Source organism: Juglans regia, chromosome 10, assembly GCF_001411555.2.
Source record: "Juglans regia cultivar Chandler chromosome 10, Walnut 2.0, whole genome shotgun sequence".
Classification (NCBI taxonomy): domain Eukaryota; kingdom Viridiplantae; phylum Streptophyta; class Magnoliopsida; order Fagales; family Juglandaceae; genus Juglans; species Juglans regia.
The window spans coordinates 19,581,518-19,606,408 of record NC_049910.1 but is presented as its reverse complement, the minus strand read 5'-3'; the positions used below and the strand labels follow the sequence as shown (position 1 = coordinate 19,606,408).

At 37.2% G+C, this 24,891-nt stretch overlaps 2 protein-coding genes across 2 annotated transcripts; both read right to left on the bottom strand.

The window, feature by feature from the left end:
* Nucleotides 1–2,874: 2,874 nt before the first annotated feature.
* On the bottom strand, nt 2,875–9,964 carry LOC108994955. Its single transcript, XM_018970394.2, has 3 exons — nt 9,649–9,964; nt 8,453–8,619; nt 2,875–3,441 (listed from the first exon to the last, which is right to left on the bottom strand). Exons 1-3 carry the CDS (start codon nt 9,962–9,964, stop codon nt 2,875–2,877), a joined length of 1,050 nt encoding a protein of 349 aa, XP_018825939.1.
* A 6,469-nt stretch (nt 9,965–16,433) lies between these two features.
* LOC108994954 (protein FAR1-RELATED SEQUENCE 5-like) lies at nt 16,434–17,487 on the bottom strand. The gene is made up of 2 exons (XM_018970393.2): nt 16,612–17,487; nt 16,434–16,523 (listed from the first exon to the last, which is right to left on the bottom strand). The coding sequence occupies exons 1-2, from the start codon at nt 17,485–17,487 to the stop codon at nt 16,434–16,436; spliced, it is 966 nt and encodes a 321-aa protein (XP_018825938.2).
* Nucleotides 17,488–24,891: the final 7,404 nt, after the last annotated feature.

The window sequence follows — 24,891 nt, the reverse complement described above, 5'->3', positions numbered from 1 at the left end:
TACTCGAGCATTAGGAAAGCAATTCCACCAAGCAGAATTGACAAGAAATCTGTCAATACTCTCACTAGGACGTTAATTCCTAGCTCTCCTATTACACTCTTCAACAACTGCTCTAAAATCAAATAATTGCCTCTCAGGCCTCGGTTTCCCACCCCTCTTCTCATGTTGATGCAACAACTCATTAAAATCACCCATAACCAACCAAGCATCCCCATTAAGTCTACATAATGATCTAAGCAAGTTCCAAGTTTTATAAAGTAGATTGGTTTCAGGAAAGCCATATATGGCAGTTAAAAACCATTCCCCAATATTCAAGTTAACATCTTTTATAACAACATCAAAATGATGTGAAGAGTATGAAATATTGGACAAATCAACCTCTCGACCCCATAACAGTGCAATCCCTCCTTTTCTACCAGAAGAACTAACTGCCAAATAATTAATAACTCCTAATTTGTACTTACATGATTCAAACTCCCAAGTAGAAAGCTTGGTTTCTTGCAAGAACACAACATTGGGTTTTCCATCTTGACTAGGTCACAGAGTGTTCAAATGCCCCGTGGGTTCCCAAGCCTATGGGCATTCCAACTGAGCATTTTCATGGCATCCAGCGGTGCTGTATGATAGCCACCACCGATATCTTAGAATATGCAGCCACAAACCCATCTTGTTGATTCTCCAAAACATGAAGATGTTTCACTGACTTGCTTCATAAAGACCCTCCTTGTTGACCTCCTTTCTATCCTTGGAAATCCCTTGCAACAGAACACTCGTTTGTTGAACATTTGGGGAAAAGGTGGATGTTGTTTCATGGAGAAACGACATTCGCTTCCATTTTTTGCTACTTAGCTCATCGGGCTTATAATCAATAGGCCTATCATGACTCGGGCCTTTTGCAATTGGCTCCAGCTTTTGAGGACCATCAGGCCTAAGACCACACTTGTTCTTATACAATCACTAACTGCTTCATTTAAAATAACCTTATCTTTTCCAACAGTGCCCATCTTCTCGCCCCCCTCAACCTCCCCATTCCCTTTCTCCTAAAAATTTGCACCTATCTTCTGCATAACAGCTTTAGTAGTTACATTTTGAGCAGTCGCCTGAGAAGCTTCACCATCCTCCACCATCGTAATTGCCATATCCCCACCCACATTCTTAGAAGAAAAAGTAGGAATAGGTTTACTGAATCCTTTGCTCTAGTTTTACCCACTGAGAAACGATCACCACCATAACCCCTACAAGAAGCCACCTCCCATATCGTAAATCATTCATGGCAGGCAACTTGGAACTATGATTCACAATAGCACACTCCTTCTCCCCATGTCCCAAGCAACCACGAAAATAACAAAAGTTTGGTAGTCTCACATAAGAAAAATGAACCCAAACAAATTCACCACTCCCAATTGAGAACATGGAACCCCTTAGTAGCAGTTTGGAAACCTGCAAAGTAACACGAGCTCGCTAGTACTCTCCCCATGCAATTTCCCCCTCTTCCACGTCCACTTCCTCGCCATCAGTGGTAAGCCACGGAGCCTCACCCAAAATGATGCAGACGTTAGCTATATTTGCTGCACTTGTTTCCTGCCGTCAACCTCCTTCATCAAGACCAACTGTTTGTCGAAAGACCAGGGGCCCTCGCGAAGAACCTTCTCCTTATCCCTCCTATCTTCAAACTCAACAAGTATAAGAGTGGAACTTAAATCGTGAAATTTCACCCACATTGTTAAACGCCATGCTTTCCTCATGTTACTCTTGAAAACGTCCTTATTGTAATGTCTCTCAGTAAACAGTTTCATGATCAAACACTTAACCCCCATAGATAATAGCATCCTGCAACTATTTGAGCGCCACCACTACCTCCTCATTTTCCTTTTCAGACAATGAGAGATGTTGGTAGAGATCATTAAGAGAATCCTCCATCATCTCAACCTAATCGAAGCAGAGAAAACTAAAAGGAAAAATTGCACCAGCACAGTAGTGAAATCGCCCGTAAATATATTGACGGTAAAACTTCAATGCCTTCCCCACACACAACAATGCAAGCTTCTTTTCTTGTGTCCTAATAACTTCTTTTCTTGATAGTTGGCAATGATTACGAAGGCGAGTCCCGCCCCCCACCCCACCCCCGGTTTCTTCTCTTCATTCCTTCTGTTAAATGTTTGGACTACCAGAACCATAATTCCACGATTTTCTTTTTTTGTTTATTTATTCATGTAAAACCATTTTTCTGCTTAATTATTTAATTATGAAGTTGCGTTTATATCTGATGTCTATTAAATATACATAAATTGCAAACAATATAATACTCGAATATTAATGCAATACCCAATATTCATATACCTGTAAAAAAAATCTTATATTTATTAAATAAAATATGAATCTAATTGGATTATTAGGACACTAATTCTAATCATCCCTACGATTATTAGGACATTTTTTGTTGGGGATGTATGGGTATCAACTTGGTCTGGTGTTTCTTTGTGCTTTAAGGTTATGTTTCGATTTGTAACTTCGTGTTCACTAAATTTCTGAACCAATAAATATAACATTTCACCACATGACTTGGAGCAAATCACTACAAGAAAATTGTTTATTGTTGCCATTTATTTCCTTTCAAAATAAATCTATTCTCGTCACAAATACTTTTTTTTTTTTTTTTTTGTAGAAAATAGTAATTCATTACAGCATATATATAAATATATATGTATATATGCTCATTGTATCTTGAGCATCATTTAAATGCCAATTGGAGTTTGCACAATGCCAACAATTACAATACCTTTAGAGCTAGCCTTCTCAACAAACAACATGCATCCCAAATTTGAAATCAACCGACATGTATTAAAATCACCATCTTCAAATTAGCTAAAGGAATTAAACTGTGAAGTGCACAGTAGAACTTGGTTCTTCGCTTCCCACACTTTGATTAATAGTCTTCTTCTTTTTCTTCTTATTCGGCAACCCCCTTGCTTTAGCTTGAAACTCTCTTATCTCTCGAAGATAAACTCGAATTTCACCGCTAGCAAAAGGATTTGCCTCGTGTGAACCTCCATTCTCTTCATAAGCAGCTCTAAGCCTCCCAATAAGAGCATCAAGGCTACCCCAAGCTTGTCTAAGTGGGCAAATGCAAGGTGCAGGACTAGGCTCCGACTGTCCATAAAATATACATCCTTGGTGGTGAACTTTAGTCTTTCCAAATTGGTCAAGATAGCGGAGATAACTCAATACATGACTGCAATCGCACTGGGAGAGTGGAACTGGGGGCCTTTGGTTCTTGAGGTAATGGCCAAAGTTGGTCCAATCCCTTCTTTTCTGTGACTCATAACGGCTTGGTGTTGTTTGTTGCTGGGTTTGATGAACGACGTTAGAAAAACTTGAAGATCCTTCTGCAAAATATTTATTGTCGGACATCGTCCTGGTGATTGTTAATGCAGAATGAAGCTAGATAGGTTTGATTTCGCTAAATAGGGTAGGAATTAACGTGGGTGAAAGGAATAGGAATACGATTGGAAGTGATGGAAGATGGAAGATCACATCAAGAGTCTTGACCATTGAGCAGACATGTCATATTGGACCATATGAGTTGATTTTTTTGTATCTTTAATTCTCACCATTTATCATTTTTCGAATAATTAACATCATAATTAATTATAGTACTAATCCCCCAATAAACATAGAATTATGGTATGCCCTAATTTGTCAAAGCAGCCTTAATTAATTATTGAATTGAACAACATATTTACATCAAGGCTACCCAAATGCTAATGTTGTTTACGGGCCGGGCTGACATATTGTTGTTGTTAAGTTGCAACTTGTAAGCTTGTTTTCTGATTGAACTGTTTATGGTTTGACTAAGATTAAGAATAAGATTAAGGTGCTGTTTAGATAGTAAGTTGAGATGAAAGTTAAAAATTAAATAAATTATTATTAAAATATTATTTTTTTAATATTATTATTATTATTTTGAAGTTTGAAAAAGTTGAATTGTTTATTATATTTTGTGTAGGAATTTAGAAAAATTGTAATGATGAGTAAAAGTAGACGAGAAGAGATGAAACATTTTTTTTATCCAAACGGGCCTCGTTTGCTCGTTTGGATATTTTGACTATTTTAAAATTTTGTGAATAGTAATAAAATGGTTTGAGTTAAGATATATTATTAAATTTTGAAAAAGAAAGAGAAAAAATTTAATAAAAATTTTATAAAGTTAAAAAACTCGTTTGAAAATAATTTTGTAATATTATTTTTGTTTTAAAATTTTTAAAAAATATTAATTTTTATATTTCATTTTGAAGTTTTTTAAAGTTAATAATGAGAGTTTTCCTTAAAACCAGATGCGGTATTCTTGATTGTTCAAGTGGCACCCTTTACCCCCACATGTGATTTGGAGGAAGTCGTGACACCAGAATGACGATTACACAGATCATACACCCCATCGCCATGTACAAGTGTATGCAAACATGCAAAACGTGTATAACAAACATAACGCAACAGAAAAATATAAGGCAGTCAAAAACTAAGTACTAGAAAGTTTAACAACATCACAACCCGAAACAAAGTCCTCCAAGAGGTTAATACAGTCATTCGACTGAAATAAAGAAAATGAATACAAAGGTCCAACAACAAATGATGCGAAAAGTCCCGTGCCATAACTCCACAAGTGGGGCTGGTCCCTCCTGCTCATACCCTTTCTCTGCATCAAAGTTTACGATTCTATGAAATGGAACCGTAGGTAGGAATACTGCAATGAGATTTCGCAATCTCAGTAAATAAATCAGCAAAGCGACATCCAAGAGAATTAAGCATGAAATTATACAACGAATAATTCACAACAACCATGGAAGCAATAACCTTAAAAATATTCATTTTTACAACCATACCAAAAAATCATTACTTATAAACCACTCACGCAAAAAACCCCTTTGTACTCAATACACAACCATTTATAATAGTGTACACCATGGTCTCCCCTCGGACCACCCGCACACCCTAACTACCTTCATCACATTACGGGTAACGACCGCACGTGTGACTTCATCACAAGCGATGCCCATCTCCTTGCGTGGCGCGTAACATGACCAGACATCCTCTAGCCCCCGCTAGTAGATGGGCTCCAGAGTCATACCAAGAACATTACCGTCTTGGCCGAGCCTGTTGTCGCCTTGCGACACAGTCCAGGAGACGTCACTCTGTTTTACACGCTCCTGGGTGACCAAAAGAGCTCCACTGAGATAATACCCTATCTCACCTTGGGGTTGTGACACGCACGAACCCACACAAAAATATAATTTTTTCGTTGACACCAAAAACCAGTTTCAGTTGAATAATTCATGGCAGATCTTAATAACAATGAATATGCAGATGCATGACAGGCAGTTTATTGGATGGCATGGCATGGCACAAACAGTCAACCACACAACAACACATAAGTCACAATTCCCCAGTTTCACAAACCCCAACTACACGCGTTTCCCATCATCCATCCAGCCCTCAACCCAAATTCCGACAACAACCACGTCAAATATTTTCCAACACGTCCCCGAGCCCAAGGCCCTTCTCAAACACAACCAAACTGCAACAAAGTTAGCGATAATTTCATCTTAGAAATTCAAGGGTCACGCTGGAGAGTCTTACTATGCAGAAGGTATTTATTCTGGATGATCACGCTTTGTGGTTTACGATGTCCTACAATAGAACGAGTGTGTGCATCGCTGAGCGGACATACAAAGATGATTGGGTTAAATTAGAATACATACTGAATGTTAAATTACCAAACAAGAGGTAGATAGCTTACTGAGGTGGCAGCAAGAGTGGTGGAGCAACAGCGGGGCAATGGCAGAATAAGGTCACAAAGGCGAATCTAGCAGAACAGAGGGCTACTGGTGGAGTTTCTCTCAAAGGGGTGGCAAATATGGAATGCTAGTGGGTGGAGGAAAGGGTTTCCATGGCAGGGTGTGGCGGAGCACTGCGAGGCAATGACTGAGGTGGCTCTAACTCACAGTTTGGGTAGAACCCAAGGAAGAGGATGGCAAGAAAGGGAAATGGGGCACTCGAGGGTGGTTGTGTGGCCACCAGAATGCATCTGGGAGGCGGCGCATGATGAAACTAACCCTAGAGGCTTCGGGAACACGATGCAGACAGACAAAGTAGAGGTTCTCTGACCAACGAACACGTGGAGCCGAGGTGGTAGTGGTGGGGAGCGGTGCTGCAGGTCATGGGGAAAGCATAGGGTTCACGGTCTGTAGGTGGGAGGAAATAGAAGAAGGGAATAAAAAAAAGAAAAGAAAAAAGAATCGTGCTATGCAAGGGAATCAAGAAGGAAAGCTAGGGCTTTACCCTTAGGCTCCAAAACGGCATCATTCTAGGGGAGGGGAAAAATTTGCCCACTAGGCAATCAAACAACCCTATTTCGGTGGGAGGGCTGGGCTCTTCCTTAGCTCACGGGCTGGGCTTGAATATCCTCTCTCACAAGCCTAAAGCATGGCTCACAGCACCTACAACAAGCAATTAACCCACAACCATCCAATTGGGCTCAACATTCCTTTAAAGAAAATAATAAAATAAAATAAAACACACTATTTTTTTTATTTTTTTTATTTTGGGGTCTCACAAATCAACACCCACCAATATGCATAGGTCACATCAGCACTCCTTATTTTTTAAAGATAGGCCTTGCTACATGGGTTTGTAGACCAACTTCAACAATCTTCCTCCACATCTTATTTCTCTCGAACTCATCGCCGTTATCCTTTACCCTATATTGTCTTCATTTTGCCATAACCAGCCAACCTTGATAAACTCTCTTTGATGTATTCCTCCCACCCTCTCTCTCTCTCTGTCTCCCCTTGCCTCCCTCATATTTTGGTCTTCTAAGATGTTCTTTTAAGTGTTGTCCGTCTCTCTGTTGTTGGTCAGATTTTCTTTTGGGTGGAAAATGTTAGGTTGGTTTTAAGATGTCCCAGTGTCCCACCATCTCGTAGCATTCAATCAAAGGGTTTTTTTTCATCCTTTTTTTGTTTGTTTTTTTCTTTTCAAACCTGGAACTCTATGGCCTTTGAAATGGATCAATTCTAGATCTTTTTCACACAATGTTTCAGTGACATCAAAAGGCAGATAGATTCAACTATTGATGCACCTTCTTTCTTTTTATTCTAAAAAGAACCTCTTTTGTATTTGTTCTACAATAGTTGTTATGAATTTTTGTGAAGGAAAAATCTTGAGGAGTCTAACTTGGGGCAATTAAGGTGGAATACATGTGGAGGGAAACATGAACAAAGTGTAGTAATGACCACATTCAAGGAACGCTATGGCGGAGCAAGTGGTTGGCGATACCAACAAACACTGGTTGACGATCAGCTTCCATGAATAGAAATGAGATGCTTGGTGTGGAGGGTGTTATATTTTAAGATTTGAGTAAGAATTCTGTGTGGCAAAGCTTATTTGGAAACCAATGTGAGGCTGACATGCAAGACTCCCATTGGGTGGTGTAAAGTCCTACACATTGCATTTGTTAGAAGGTGCTTCTCTTAAATAATGATTTGAAATAAAAGTTGTAAAAATCATAATATTATAAATAATATTTAAGAAAATTTTCATCTAATGTCATTCAAAACATATGTAATAGAAAAGAGCATGCGTGAACGAGATATTCTGGTAAAGATTTGATGTTTCCAGTTGATTATTTCGGACAAAACTTTAATGTAAAACATTCCATTTAATTCAGTTGAGCACTATTTTTTTCTTTTATTTTGAAATCCTTACTCGTTCTCATTCACTTTAATAAAATAGTCAATTACATTACATCTTCTTCAATTCAACAAATTCAATATCAATCGATGCCTCTTCTATCCATATAGCTTCTTTTATCATCTATAAAGCCTTCCTCGATAGGGAATGAGTTGCAGCATTTCCTTCACGATATAGAAACAAAAGATTCTAGTCAAAACTCATTGAGAAAAAGATCTAATATCTTCCACAATTTCTCCTAACCATGAACAGTCATTCTTGCAATCTTTAACATCCTATATCACATTCTTTGCATCTCCTTCAAAAATAACATCTTTTATATTAAGCTCTCGACAAAGATCAACAACCCTCCATAATGCATTACATTATGCTAGGAAAGGTACCCTAGTAAATGAGTTTCCAGCACATAGTGAGAATAGAACTTCCCCTCTATAGCGTCTTGTTATTAGGCCAATTCCCAATTTTTGATTCTCCCCATCTAAGGCTGCATCAAAATTTACTTTTGTAATTTCTTCTACTAGTTTTTGCCATCTGGTTAGCATTATGCTCTCTTCCGTTATCACATCTATTTATATTTTTGACACTTGACCATCTCTAAAATCAGTCAAGTTTACTAAAGTAGAATTAATGACTTTATTTGGGCTATAAAAATATCCTCAAAAATGAATTTATGTCTTCTAGTCCACATGCCTATAAGAATGACTACAATCTCTTCAAGTTTTGCTATATGAAACTGTTGTTGCATCATTTCCCATATTGTGCAGAAATCTTCATAACTATAACTCCATTTTTGAACAATACTTTCTTCTTCTACCCATACATCACTGGCTGCAAGACAAGTCCAATAATGCATGTTGAATAGTTTTTGCTTCCCTACAATAGATTGGACATAAGTCATGCAATAAAAATAGACACTCTTGAACCCTTTTACGCTTATTTCTAGTAAAAGGCCCTTTTCTTCCATTCTTCTTCAACAATCTTTTTACATTCATCTTGACAACTCCACCAACACTCATATTTGAAAGACCTAGCAGTAGACCTTCCTACATTAATCTCCTTGTTGTATGATAATAATAAAGGTCTGTGGGTAGAGCTTCCTGCTACTAGAATATCCACTCTTATTGACTTAAACATGGTACACTAGGTTGAGTTTGCAACCCCTCCCTCCCCCTCCAACCTCTCCTTAGTGGAAGTACCATTTTTATGTCTGTTACTCCAAGTAAACTTAGAACCTTGCCAACCCAAATCATACAAACCACCATTGTCTAGTGTCTTTTGCAAATTTTCCATCAAATTTTCATTACGAGGTCAACCCCCAATCTTTTCATCCTGAGACACTATTTTATTAAAATCACTAGAAACCAACCAAGCCATTTGATTATTAGGTCTAAGAGATCCTAACAAATCCCACACTTGTTATCTTTTACATGCCTCTGGATGCCCATATAGTCCAATGAATTGCCATTCTACAGTCCCTTCATCCAATTTTATTTGAGCATTAATATGGTATCAAGAATAGGATGGAATCAAGACATCCAATTCCGTTTTCCACAATAAAGGCAATCCCCCACTTCTGCCACTAAGTTCCACCACAAAACACCCTTGATACTTCAACACACTTTTTAGTTTTGTTTTCCATAAGGAACACCACACCAGGTTTCTTCACCTTCACTAATTAGTGAAGGTTGTGAGCTGTTCGGGGGTTCCCAAGCCCCCGACAGTTTCAACTTAAAGTTTTCATAGCTTTTGGCGATGCTGCCAATTGATCAATTTCAAAAGAAAATTCCACTTCATCGCCACCCTACATTCTCTTAAAGAAATCACCCACCACCTCATCTTTTACTTCATCAATTAAAAATATTTTCTTTGGTAATGGACTAGTTTCAGTTTTCAATGACATACCCTTTCCTCTTGCTAATTTTTTCCACTTCCCTTGAGTCTGTTGTCTTTCATCTGAGAGCACATTGGGAGCTTTGTCTATAACGACGTAGAAGTTGTTATTTGCTTCCTCACAATTGACTCTGACCCGTACAAAACACTTAGTAATCTCACCAACCTTATCCATCTTCCAGTGGTTTTCAAAATTCTTTTCCATGTTCTTCTCCAGCTGTTCCTCTCCTCTTGTTTCAGCGGTTGCCAATAACTGTCCAATTTTCCCAGTAACTGCACCAAGTTTTTCTCCACCTTTCTTGTACGTACTTTTCAAGATTCCAGTCATCCCTACATATGTTTTGCCTTCATTGGATCTACCACCGTATTGCTACTTGCATTGCCTTTGGCCATATAAACCTTCTCACTATTCTTCATATGTTGAATCTCAGTACGCCCAGAATGAGCAAGAGATCTTCTCATTACATTTGTATCAGCTCTCAACCAGGGACCAAACTGATCTCAACGTTCAATTTGCCCAGAATTGTCTTTTGATTTGAAAGAACATCCTTTTGCCCCATGAACTATACATCCATAGTCAAAGCATATACGAGGAAATTTTTCATATTTTATGGGAACCACACCCTCTCACCATGAACACAGATAGTACAACGTCTAGCCAAAGGACGTCGAAGAGATATGTCCATCTTAACCCTAAGATAAAGGCCCTAACCTATACCATCTGATCGTAAATCCATTTCAACTGTCCGCTCAATTGACCTTCCAATTTGCTCCGGACACTCTCTATTCATACAGGCAAACATCTTATTATGAAACTGAACCCAAAAAAGTTCACTATCAAATCACATTTTATGCAGAGGAGATAATCCATCTAACACTCTCAATGCTAATAAGCATTATTAAAAACGCCAATGACTTCCGTCCATCATCTTTTGTTTATCAACATGCGAAGCATATGTAGTACTTTCCGCATGCAAATTAATTACAACATCTTCCTCTACTATCAAATTCAATTTATGCCACCTATTCTATGATAACCCAAAAAATGACTAGATTACATCCGTAATTTATTTTCATTGCCTTAGTATTATTTTAGGGCCATGCAAATAGATCTAGTTGGATATAGGTCTTGGATTTGTAGATAGCAACCCAAGCCCAAGAGAAGGTCAACCAAGCCCATGTATATTTCGGCTATCATAAGAAACTCAAGCCCAAAAACCCTAGAAACGTATGGCCCATGACTAAAAGCCGTTGCTTCTAGTGCCATATGTCATGCATGCATAGCATTATGTACCTGGACATGATAGTGGACTAAGGGAGAGGGAGAAACGTATTTGGGAAGCCAAGGGAAGGCATGCACGCCAACCCTAGCTTGATTGCCACATGTCATGTATGCAAGAGACTTTCTAGAAAAAAGGATGAGGAAATGACCTAGAGAAGGCCAAGAGACTTTCGGCCAACCCACCCAACATGCCTACAGCATGCCACTTGGCAAGAGTGTGAAGGTCCAAGATGGATTTGCATTGGGAAGTGGCGCCTAGGGAAGACCAAGGGGATTTCCAAGAGGGATTTGATAGGGAAGACTAAGGGACAAAAAGGAGGGTTCGGTTTCCTACACCACATGCCCATCCAAGAGGTTTCTAAAGACCTTGTCACTTGACAACCATGCAAGGAGTTCTAAAAGTAAGGGGCATAGAGGACCAAAAGAATTTGGCAAAGGCAAGGGCCACATGCCACATGCAACCTTTCCACCTTCCCAAGACGATCCAATGATGTGGAAAGGGAAGAGGCATTTGGTTAGAGGGAAGAGTGGGAGTACACATGTCCTTCATGCATTAGACCACAAGCAACCAATAAGAGCTTGAGAGGAATTCTATAAAAGGGGGAAAGAGACACATGCCCAAGGGTTCTTCTTCCCTTGCCACTTCACACCCATATCCTCCATACCTCTTAACACCCACACTTGAAGATTTCTCACATTTCTCTCGCTTTCCTTCCAACCAAACAAGAGGAACTACTCTTCTCTACGCTCAAGAGAGGACCACGACACTAGCAAGAAGGAGGCTATGGTTTGGATCTCATATTTCCTATTTTTCTCTTCACATCACTCACGCCTAACTCAAGGAGATGATGAAATCTCCATAGTGTTCTAGATTTTTGTAAAGAAAACATTAGCTCAAGGTTATTTGGTCTTGAAATAACCTAGGATTTTCAAGAAAAGAGAGGGAGCCAAGATTTTGAGGCCTTAAGTCCTCCACACATTCGGCCACCCACGTGAACTACACACATGTTCAAGTTTTGACCAAGAGTAACCCAGACTTGAAGGGTTTTCATGTCTAAAATCCCTAGAAATGAATGGTCTTCAAGTTCCATGAACAAGAGACAACCCGAAAACAACACACACTCATGCACACGGCTTAGAGTTTTTAAAACCATTATTCTAACTAGTTGTACATCCAATTTACAGCTTGCTATTTATTTTTCCTAAAGATTTTTGTAAGTATACATTCAACTTATTTTGGCTAACATACGTATATACTTGTGCAAATCTCTCATTGTTATTGTTAACTTTGATTATTAATCTATGTTCTATTTGGTTGAATATATTGTTTGACTTTGTGTAAGATCATGAGAGAAGTTCTATGATTCGGATCTACTGTGAAAATGTCGTGAATCACATGTTTATGTTTCGGTTTTGCTTGAGGTTATGTTGATGTTTCACATATTATGAAGTTTTGGGTATTGTGATGTTTTGTGTTTCCGATTCTTGTGTTGTTGCCATGATTTTATGTTCGATTCATTCGTGCCATAACTTTTGTCTATTATGCTTCAAGTATAGAACTTGTTAAAGTGAAATTTCTCTATGATTACATACCTTAGATGTTTTGGCCAAGACACATTTTTCTAGGTTCATGAAGTTGGTTTGATACTTCACATGTCCTATGTTATCATGCTACGATTTGTATATGTTATGTTTGATGAGTTCATGCACGGCATCTCACGTGTCACATGTCTAGTACAAGAAAGAACACGTCCTAAGTCTTATGTCACATGCATTTGGGTAAATGGTCTTTTTGAAAGAAAAAAGGAAAAGTCTCTAAAAATGTTTTAATACAATCCCAAATGCTAGGATAGGAGAATGTCCTAGTGCAACTCCTTTGTCCACTCTAGAGTATTTAAGAATAGAGTGGTAACCCATAGGCCGACAAAGAACTGTAGGCGTGCCTCGAATACATCTTTTTGGAAAGGATGCCGGAGCGAGCTAGCACCTAAAGCTAATGGGTGCCATGACTAAGGGTTAATAACTCAACGAAGTACTGTCGTGTTATAATGATTATGAATATGAATAAGACGTATTCATCATGGTGTACAAATGTGGTTAGTTTTCTCATTTTTCTGTGCTTTGGTTTTACTTTCCAAATGTTTGGAAGTCAATAATTCTTTATCATACATTGTACATTTATTCATGTAATACATTGCCTATGTATAATTCTTGAGTTAACTATTTAGTCATGTAATTATTCAAATCACATATCATATCATTGTTGTTAAGTTGCCAATTTATAATTCCACTCATGTATGAGAGTAGTAGCATCTCTATTGAATGCATAAAATAATATTTGTGTAGGGTGTTTTAGCAAATTTTATTTTATTAAACTGTTACTGTAAAATGTTAGTGGGATGTTGCATTAAAATGTTAAAGTATTACTATTATTAGGATGTTTACTTTCACATTAAAATGTTAAACTGCTACTATTATTGGGATGATTACTTCCACATTAAAATGTTAAACTGTTACTGTTATTGGGATGCTTGCTTCCACATTTAAATGGTTAAACTGAGCATGTGTATTTAATTGTACCAGAAGACTACCTCAAAGATTTGCGTCAAGAAGGTCTTAATTGATTTACTCTTGTCTGTGACAGTCTCACTACCATATTAAACTGTTACTCTTGTGTATTTACTCGTCTGTTTGTGATCAATCTCATATTTCTCAAGTAGGGAAGTAATGGCTGTCAAACTAAAAATGGAAGAGTCAATGAATATAGAAACTCCTTGGGATGCTATAAGACATATTATGATTATTATTATTATTATTATTATTATTATTATTATTATTATTATTATTATTATTATTATTATTATTATCATTATTATTATCATCATCATCATTATTTAATGTAATTTTGAGGATCAAATGACTGTAAACTAATGGGCATATATAAAGTAAGACTCAAATAAGCAAAGCTAAAACTACATATCAACATGGGCCCTCCTAATGGACATAGTCTAGCACGATAGCATGAAACATAATCAAAATTGCTAGCACACAAACCCAAAAAACATTGATTTTTTTTTCTGCAAAAACGACAATATACAATGACATATGGCAAATCTATTTAGTATTTTTTCCTTTCAAGGTTGCCAACTGCAGTCCAAGAAGATACACTTGGCATGATATACTGTTTCTAGAACTGAAAAAGCAGGGTTCAGTTCTCAATTTCTCACTGAAAGTTTTATTAAACTACCAACTATTTTTAAAATGAGTACCCTTTCAATTGTCATAGTGTTCTTTAAACTTCACAGAACATCACTAAAATGTTAAACTGCTATTGTTAATGGGATGCTTACTTCTACATTAAAATGTTATACTGCTACTGGTATTGGGATGCTTACTTCCACATTAAAATGTTAAACTATTACTGTTATTGGGATGGTTGCTTCCACATTAAAATATTAAACTACTACTGTTATTGGGAAGCGTGTATCTGAATAATTCAATGAATTCCTCCCGGCAGTTGAATTTTCTATACTATTGAAATTACTTCCATACGTGGATGTCATCGTCAATATCTTCATCTTCCTTTGGTAAACGTGGTTTGGGTATACCATTTTGTTTTTGTGACAAGCCAGCCACACTGAGACTGGCTCGTACTGCAAAGCATCCAAGACGACCCTTTTTAGGATGTCCAAAGTACAACACTAAGGTAACTACATAATTTGTACATAAAAAGTTTTTATTCATGTAATGATTAATATTAAAACATCTAACATTTGTTATATATCTTCTTAATCTTCAAGGATTACCATACTGCAAGTTTTTCAAGTGGGCAGATTGTAATGAAGAGAATGAGCTCCAACTTCGAGAAAGCACCAATGAACTGCTAAGAAAGGAGAAAGAACTCGAGAAGAAACTCGACAGTGTCCACAAGAGGGAGATTGACGTTATGAAGAAGGAGTTCGTGCTTCGAGAACAAGAAGTTGAAATAAGGCGTTCATGCAGACTACTTCGGTTGTATTGGGTTTTTCATTTATAGTTGGTTGTTGCTTGGTAGTGTCTAAGTAATTCCTGGATAGTGTTAGTAGTTCTGAAAATTGTATCAGAGTTTTGGTTTTGTATTGGACTATGTAGTTGATGTATTGATATTGAGCAGATTGTAAAACTACCAAAATGTACAGGTTGAAAAACTGTAAAACAGTGATGTAATGTATAAATGTTATGTAGGATTTGAGCAGTTTGTAAAACTGTTATGTACAGTTTGTATTGGACGGGTTGTAAAATAAGTTTGTTATTGTATGGATATTGGTTGTTGAGAAGTAGTTTGTAAAACAGTTTGTATGGATTTGAGCAGTTTGTAAAACTGTTATGTACAGTTTGTATTGGAAAAGTTGTAAACCATTTTTGTTATTGTATGGATATTGGTTATTGAGAAGCAGTTTGTAAAACAGTTTGTATGGATTTGAGCAGTTTGTAAAACTGTTATATACAGTTTGTATTGGACAGGTTGTAAAATAGTTTTGTTATTGTATGGATATTGCTTGTTGAGAAGCAGTTTGAAAAGCAGAACAGTTTGAGCAGTTTGTCATTCCAGTTTGTATGAGCAGGTTAATGTATGACTAGGAACTATTATGCACAATTTGTATTGGATATTGTTTGTTGAGAAGCAGTTTGTAATGGAAATGTTATGAGTAGTTTGTAATGTATATGTTTGAGTAGTTTGGTCAACTGTTATGTACAGTTTGTAATGTATTAGCAAATACTAACATTATGAGTAGGTTTGTATGAGAAGGTTAATGTATGAGCAAGTTTTTAAAACAATCTTTTATGGATATTGAGCATTGAGAAGCAGTTTGTATTTGTACATAAAAGCGATGACACAAAATGCCAACCACGAAACGGTATTACACAAAATATAGTTTCACAAAAAATCATTACACCCACAAACTCGGCATCAATTTAGTAAATTACATGAACAAACTTGCTGACAAAAAGTAAATCTTACTTCACTTTGGCCAACACTACACCTGCCACTACACAAACATCAACAACTCTAAAGCCAAATATCAACAAAATGTCCTCACAATACACAAATACCAACAAATGTCCTCCCAACACACAAATATCAACAAATGGTTTCCCAAGTAACAAATATCCTCCCAATTAACAAAATAGCAATAATTGGCTTCCTAATACACAAATACCATCATGTCTGCTCTGTCCTACAAAACATACAACATAGATCATCTCAGTTCCCAAAATGACAACTAAAAATATCAATTGTAACAACATTAAATGTTAGTATTATTAATAACATACTAAATGTATCAAATCATTGCATCGGTTGTGATTCACTCAACCCAAATTCTCCCGGTTATGATCCATCTAACCCAAATTACATATGTAAATAGTAAACAACAACTATTATTGCATTGTGGTGTGGATAATACTATTAAAATATCGACAACACAAGAGATCCGCTTATACTTTCTTCACCACCAATCACCGTTTCTCGGGCCTAGACTTGTTCAACATTGGGAGTATCCATCTCTGAAGGGCCAAATAACCACCTACAAGTGTCCACGACTGTTGTATCTCCTCCATCTCGCTAATGAACAAGTCACAAATATCCTTTAGCATATTCTTCATATTTGCATTAAATGGTAAATAAAATTTAAAATATTTAAAATATGCACATGTTTGCATTTCCCCTTCACTGGTGCTCTCTTCATCTTTGTTTTAACTTTTTGCGTGTCTTTCTCCATCCTCAGTGCTCTCCTCATAGATGAGGGTCTGTCTTTCCCTCTCATAGCGTTCGGATTGAGTACATGCTTTGAACTACCAATTGTAGTTGGACAAGCAGTTGTACAACCAACATTCACACCCGTTAGGGTTATCGATGGGGGTTCTTGGTTGGCACGATATAAGTCAATCATTGCATACAATTTTGTAGTTGCATCCTCAGTATGGTGACTCGAACACGCAACATTAGTAATCATCTGATAACAGGTATTCAACAGACTTGAATATCTATTAGAATATGCCCGATGATCCCTAGTTTCATAGTTGGAATGGATTAACGTGTACCTCCTTTTCATGTCCTTCCTCCATCGATCTAAAATGTATGTATTTGGCACAGACTTAATCCCGTTACATTTGAATACTGCCAAAATGTGCCTACACAATATCCACAACCCACCTGAACACTTTGCAGCTGTATCCTCCTCACTAAAGTCCACATAGTGTGTAACCAGCTTAGTGAACTCTTCCACATGAATTTCATCCTCTACATGATAGGTCTTTATTGTACCATTATGCCTAAATAACTTTGGATCCATATCAATAATGCCGGTAGTTTGTTGTTGAACTTCCCTGAATTTAGCATTCATGTACAATTCTTGAAATCTCTTTTTAATTGGGGATCTAGATATACAAGGAATTGAGACCCTAAATGAGTGGAAGTCTGCGACAGTTTCATTCTCAATTTTGTTTTTTAGTGCGTTGTCAAACTGGTTGAAAAATTCTTTCAAATTTGTCTTAGCATGATCATAACCGTCAAAAAATGCATTCATTCTCTCGCTTCACTATGTAGTACTCATTCTAGTCCAAAATATGTCCCTCAAGAATGTCGATACCCAATGCTCACTCTCATCATGTAAACTTTATAGCCAGGCATTTTCATGCAAGTTGTATGTGGTGATTAGCTGCTCCCAACATTTTTCAAACTCTTCAATAGTTTGGGTGTCATACATACATTTCATCAAAGTTGTTTTCATGCCACTTTTGTACGAACTATGGGAGCCAAGCTTTTCAGAGACTTTCTTCAATATATGCCACAAACAAAATCGATGTCGGCATTTTGGAAATACAATGGCAATCGCATTTTTCAACACTCTGTCCTGATCTGTGATTATGGCTCTCGGAGCTATACCCATCCATACATTTCAACCATGTCTGGAATAACCATACAAATGTCTTTGTATCCTCACTGGATATCAATCCTGCTCCCAACAAAATTGATTGGCAGCAGTGGTTTACACCAACAAATGGTACGAAGGGCATACCATATCTATTCATCAGATACTTCGTGTCGAATGTGGCCACATCACCAAAATACTGATATGCTGTCCAAAAGACATTCTTTAACCTCCCGTTATCATCTAAGTCCATCAATGCAAAGATTCCAGGATTTCTATATTGCATCCTTAAAAAGTACTCTCAAAGCGCTCCAATGCCCCCTTTCCCAAGTCGCAGATGTCTTGCCATGTCCATATAATTACGACAATTTTTTTCCAAAAACGAGAGGTTCTTGATTCGATCCGTGCCAATAACAAGACTGTCAAAGCTCTTATTCATTCGGATGTCTGCCAAGTCATTTGTATCTAGAACTCTTTTTACTATCCCACTAACTTATCTATTACAATGAAAGAAGCGGATTTCTATGGACTGAGGCCATGATTATGGATATTATGACATGTTTTCAACCGCACATTTCCCTCAACCTTTAAGGCATTAATTTTTGCCTTACATTCCATCTTTCCTGTCGAACGTAGTTTGGTGACATTCAACGTTCTATTCCGGGCCTTCCCACTGTGGGCACAAGCAAGGGTGACATATCTAACAGTCTCATCCCCGGCCTTTTCACTCTTTTTTTTCATCACCCCAAACCTACATTTCTTACCATATTGCTTATAATAGCTCAATAACTCTTCAAGGGAATTAAATTTCAACCCCGACTTTGGCTCGTCAATCGTATCACCACCATCTATTTGGACACACTCAGGTGTCGTGGCACTACCATCCTTGGTATCCCGTGAATCTGGTGTATCATCTATACTCTCCTCATCAAGTCTAGAGGATGTATATGGTGCTTCAGTTTCCTTACATTTGGGTGGATCCTCTGTACGAACTCTTGAGTTCGTTACGGAGCTTGTAGTGATGAGAGGAATGGAAGGTCCCATCCCATATTGAAACTTGTAACCAGTATTCCGCAAAAATCACAAAAATTAAAGAAATTAAACCTTCTGAAAAAGCATATTTATTAAAAAAATATACTAACAAAGTTGCATCACTACCTGAATGTTGATTGGATATTAGTTGCCATCTGGATATGGCATAAAGGTCGTGACCATGCACGCACTAGTTCATGTCAAACGTGCATGTATTTTGAAAGGTTTGGAGCAGTTGTTGGGATGTCCTAACATAAAAAATAATAATGATAAGTAGCAACCATGGGGGAATGATGTAATCAACCAATAAACATGAACTTAACACATTCCAACAAATCTTTAAAATAATATCACATACCGAGCTTGGAGGAATTGAGCTAGATGGTGTTAGCCCAGCTGAGTGGTCTTCTCCTTTTCCCATGCTAACAATCTCAAGGAAAACTATACCTCCTGCAACAACAACAAGAAAATCACCAGATTATGTTGATCATCCTAGAGAAAACAAAGGTAAGAGGCATGAGTGTAAATGATCCAAACAAGTTAACAAAATAATTACATCAACAATTAGCATGTGTGTGACATACAAGTTTTGGTTTTAGGGTATATAAGTAATTTTTCCTATTAAACTTTTATTTTAGAATTTATATTATTATGATTATAGCTTATATTTACTTTATCTTTATATTTTCTATTATAGTTGCTATTTAAGATTTGTTAGAGTTTTGTTTTAATAAGGATTTCTAAAGTGTATCAGATTACGTTTACTACGGTTTTGTTTTGAAATTTAAAGTTTAATTTTTCCTCTAGTCACCGAACCTCATCTCAATGTTAGCCTCTGTTTACTCACTTTAAATCTCCAAAACCCATAAGTTTCCTTGTTCAAATTTGAAAACCCTAACCTCAAACCCGTATATTTCTCAGTGATTTTCACCAACATCCTAGTGGAAAATCCAACTATGTTGCCGAGTATCTTCTATACATGCACGTCTCCACTCTCTTGCACATGCACGTCTATGCTCCTCTAGGGTTTCTCTTATTTTTTTCTCTATTATTCTACCATTATAAAACGTACTTACCTGTCCATGAGAAGACAAACTTGTGAGCTGTGAAAAAACCCCTGTTGCCGAACCAGTGCCATCGCCCCTTCTCCTCGGTAGCCACCTCAAGAGGCGCCGAACCTATCCTTGACGACACAAAAGCCACCAACCCACAACCCCCATCGAGCCACTCATTTCTCCGGCAAGGCCTCGGCCGCCACAGCTCTCTCTCTCTCTCTCTCTTTTGGTTTCGATTTTACACTTCCTCTCTCTAAACTCTCTCTCTCTTTCTCTCACTCGGTGCCGCACCACCATAGGAACCCCCAGTCGCGCCGCCAGCCACCAGCACCGCCATCACCTCAGCCCTCCCTCGATGAGCCACCATCGCAGACCCTCTCCCTCTCTCTCAGCTCTCTATTTTTTCCTTTGTTGCCATGTCTTCGGATTCTTGAATGAATCCGAATGAATCTGTAAGTTTTGATGGGCTTTGGGCCCTGGGCCTTATGTGCATACGTGTGATGAGCTTGTTCTTTTGATTGGGCACTTGTATTATTATTATTATGGGCCAGAGTTTTTGACCTTTTTACAGATTATAATGATGTTTAATTGAACTTATATTTTAAGTTAGACTTGATCTTATTTTATTTCAATAATTGTTTTAGTGATTTATATTGAGTTTAATATTACTAGTTGAGTTTATTAAATAAATATATTTAGTTAAAGGTTCATTTTTAATAAAAATGTTTAAAGAATTGGAAATATGTTTTAAAGTATAATTTTAAGTCTAATATTTGAGTTAAATTCCTTTGTCAATTTAGTAAGATTTTAATAAAATTACTATGTTAAGAATTTAATGGAATTTATTAGGTTTCTTATAAGAGTTAAAAATTACGTTGAGAAATGAAACTTATTTTAAGAATTTAAGTTTTATGAATTATTTTAAAATAGCCTAAGTATTCTTATAAAATTATAAATTAGTATTTTTAAGTAATTTAAATACTGGGATTTATTGATTTTAGTGTTAAACAAAATATTTGTTTGACTATCTTTTAGAATTCCAAATTTAGTTAAGTAAGATATTAGTATTTATTTATGTATTTCCAAACAGTTTAGTGATAGTTATTTATTGTATATAGGTCTCAAGTTACGAAGTATTATTCAAGAAAAAACGCATCGAGGTAAATAAATTTGATCATAAATTTGGATCATCACAGTTAGCTTATATGTATGTATTATTCAAGCCAGTTCTTTGATAGCCATTATTTACGAACCGCTCATGTCATATACAAGCATGTCATCCAGCATAGCATACGATCATGTCATTCCGCATCACGTTTAAATTCAAAAATTATGATTTATGTATGTAATATGTCATGCATCTCATGTGTATAAGACACGTAAGCCATCTTAATTTCAAGTGTAAGATAAGTTCAGATCAGTTAATAAGATGGTCATTCAGATGCATGGTACCAATGCAGTTCAGTTTCAGGGTGGTGTGCAAGCAACGAACTCAGTCGTGGTCCACCATAGTATGCTAGAATACTATCAGCAGTTCCCCTTGCTGCAGCGGGATGTGGGGCTGGTGCACAACCTTGCACACAGGGTTAAGTGTGTTGGCCAGTCAGATAAATTAGTCAGTTAGTTTAGATAAACCAGTCATACATAGCATAAGCATCAGCATGAATAGTCATGAATTTTAAGCTTAGCATGAAAGTTCTTATGAAAATCTTATGCTTATTACGTTTTCGTTGTGATAGATTTCTTACTGAGTCATCGACTCATTTTAGTTTATTTTCATGTTTTTAACCACCCAGGTGAAGATGATGATTACGAGCAGGCAGGCCAGGAGTAGAATGAGCATTTTAGTTTTAGTTCAGACTTTCTAAAATAAAACGTGTCTTTTATGACATGAATTTATTCAGTTTATTCCTTTAATGTTTTTGGGAAGACAATTTTATTAGACCTTTTATTTCATAATAAATTACTTCAGTTTATTTTTCAATTATGAAATTAGAGAATCGCTTGTCGGGTTTATTTTCATGAAAAATACGTGACACACCTAGCTTACGGGAAATGGGTGTTACAATGTGTAATGAATTAAATTTATTAGCAAAAGAAATAGATTTTTTTAAAAACAACTGAAGAATGGACTCTATCATTTGAAAATTTATCAAAAAATTAACTATGAAATGGTTTTGTTTGAACAACCCAATCTCTAAACCCCAAAATCAACTCACAGATTGTCTTTTGTCTACTTAATATGATGTCTTCATGTAGTTAAACATGAGAATGTGCCATTAATTCTGTGCAATGAATTAAATTTATTAGCAAAAACAATTGATTTCTTTTTTTTAAACAATTGAAAAATGGACTCTATCATTTGAAAATTTATTAAAATTTTAACTATGAAATGGTTTTGTTTGAACAACCCAGTCTCTAAACCCGAAAATCAGCTCACATATTGTCTTTTTTCTACTTAATATGATGTATTCATGTAGTTAAACATGGGAATGTGCCATTAATCCTGCAGGATTGTCTCCTTGCTCTTAAAAGCCAAGGAAAACAAAATGCCAACCTGGTGGCCAGAAGCCAACAAAAGCAGACCCTTCGCACTACGACATTGTCTACGCAAGAAGCGGCAAAATGAAATACAAACATCTATAAAATGCGAACCCTGTGGCAAAACTAATAAAGATAACCTGTGCAGTAAATTTCCTACTTCCTATACTTTTTGGTCAGCCTCACGACGAACCCTGTGCCTTTGGAGCCTTCCTTTTTAACAACTAAAAATGCTTATAGATGTTTCTAGCCACCAAAATGCCAACAAGAACTAGACAATGCGGAATGTCTTACCTGAAGCTAGCGACGGAGACACGAAGCTGAAGAACAGAGATGGATGAGATCTCACAGCTATTCACGCAAAGATGAGGAGATCTACGATTCTTCTAGACCCAAAACTCGACTGCCTCGAAGCTCAATATCTTCTTCTTCCACGGTTTTGCATTTTTGCTGATTTTTTTTTTTTCTGAAATGTAAAACTTTTCAGTTGCTAGAGGAGATCCTATAGCTATTCAAGTGAAGATGTGGAGATCTAAGGTTCTTCTAGACCCAAAAACCAACTGCCTCAAAGCTCAATATCTTCTTCTTCCACGGTTTTGCATTTTTTCTGGATTATTTTGTTCTAAAATGTAAAACAATACCCTCTTTTTCCCTCATTTTTCTATCTGTGTTCGATTTCTTGTTTTTTTTTTTAAATTAAAGAAATAGGCTGACGTGGTGTAATGGTTATGCAACGGTCGCTACAGACGGTTGTTTGTAGCATTATTGTTTGCTTTATACCTTTCATGCACTAAAGATGCTTATGTAAATTCGGACGGAAAAAAGCTAACTACAGTCATCTGTCTTTATATATATTTTTTCTTATTTAATAATTAAGTATTTTTAAATAATATTTTCATTTTTTTAATATTTAAAGGTGTAAAAAAATTTAATAAAATAAATAAAAAAGGCCAAATAGCCTTATCGAACCCATCCTCGAACTACACCCTTATAACTATTCATAGCATATTGAACTCAAATGGGTTGGATGCTTTTTTTCCATCATCATTGCTTGTCTTAACTCTTATCTACGAAAATTCCTTTGCATATGCTAGATACTATTTATTATAACTTTATATTCTATAACATCTTTACCCCCCCCACTCATAAGCCCACTAGGCATTTTGGCAGAGAGTAATAGGTTTCTCTCAGATATCGGGTCCCAGGGCCCAAACTTGCCCATGAAGCAACTCACCTGCAAGGGAAAGTAAGTAATGATGGCTGATGGGACAGACAAGTCTGACGCCACTCGGCCGCACCCCTACTCATGGGGACTAGTACAGGGCAGAACTGGAAATACGGAGAACCTTTGATCTTCTAACAAGGGAACATCGACCGACCATCGAAAACACCAGCAGTGTAAAGCAAATCGGAAAACCACACCACATTAATAACACCACTACCCGAGCAAAACGCCACATTGATGGTGTCGTCGCAGAGGCAAGCCACATTTAAAGGACTATGACAAAAGGAATAGTAAATAGGACATGGGCTCCATGGGGGCAGGCATAATCAGTCTCTCAAAACTCTCGGTGTAAATAGAAATTTCCAGGTATGAAAAGTGGCTAGACTCTCTCATTATTTACAAATTTCCAAAATACTCTACTGACTTTGGCATCAGAGACTCCTCAACCCCAAGACTACCATCTCCCAGCTACATTCTTCTTCGTTTTCATAGGCCTAACTTTGAAGACCTGAGTTGCTAGAACCTAGCTCAAAGGCGTACGAAACACGACGTTAACAATGGCACCATCTGTGGGATCCTCGTAGATCTTGCGTGTACTACATATGCATGCAACAACCCAATCCAGACAGCTCGGGTCTTCAAAAAAATAGTGCTGACGAACGTGGAAGCTCATGAACAAGGAAGCAAAGCTCCCAGAATTATAGGAGAAGGCACAACAGATGAGAGGTGAGAACTTACCTCGAAAGGGGTGCCTCCAAGTGGCGAGGTGAACATAGTATGCCCTACGATGGATGACTTCACCTTATCATCACCGCTCGTTAGTACCCCAGTAGAAGGCAAAATCTGAGATGGGTAGAGACTCAAAAAGGTGGAACCAAAGGAGCCGTTGGAGTTTGCTCCCTTAAACTCGAATCGACTAGAAGACACTACAAGGATCAATAGCGAGATGACGCTTGAGGTGCAGAATGCCATGCAACAACTCCTTGCCAAACACCAGGACATATTAGCTTGGAGCCATGAGAACATGCTTGAAATAGCCCCTAAAGTCATACAGTGCAACTTTAGCATGGACCCAAAAGCTGAGGGGGTGAGGTAGAAATGCCAAAGTGTCAAGGCAGAAAAGAGCATCGATATAGATGAGGAAGTAGACCTCCTACTAGCCACTGGATTCATCTGAGAAGCCCACTATCTAGAGTGGGTGTCCAA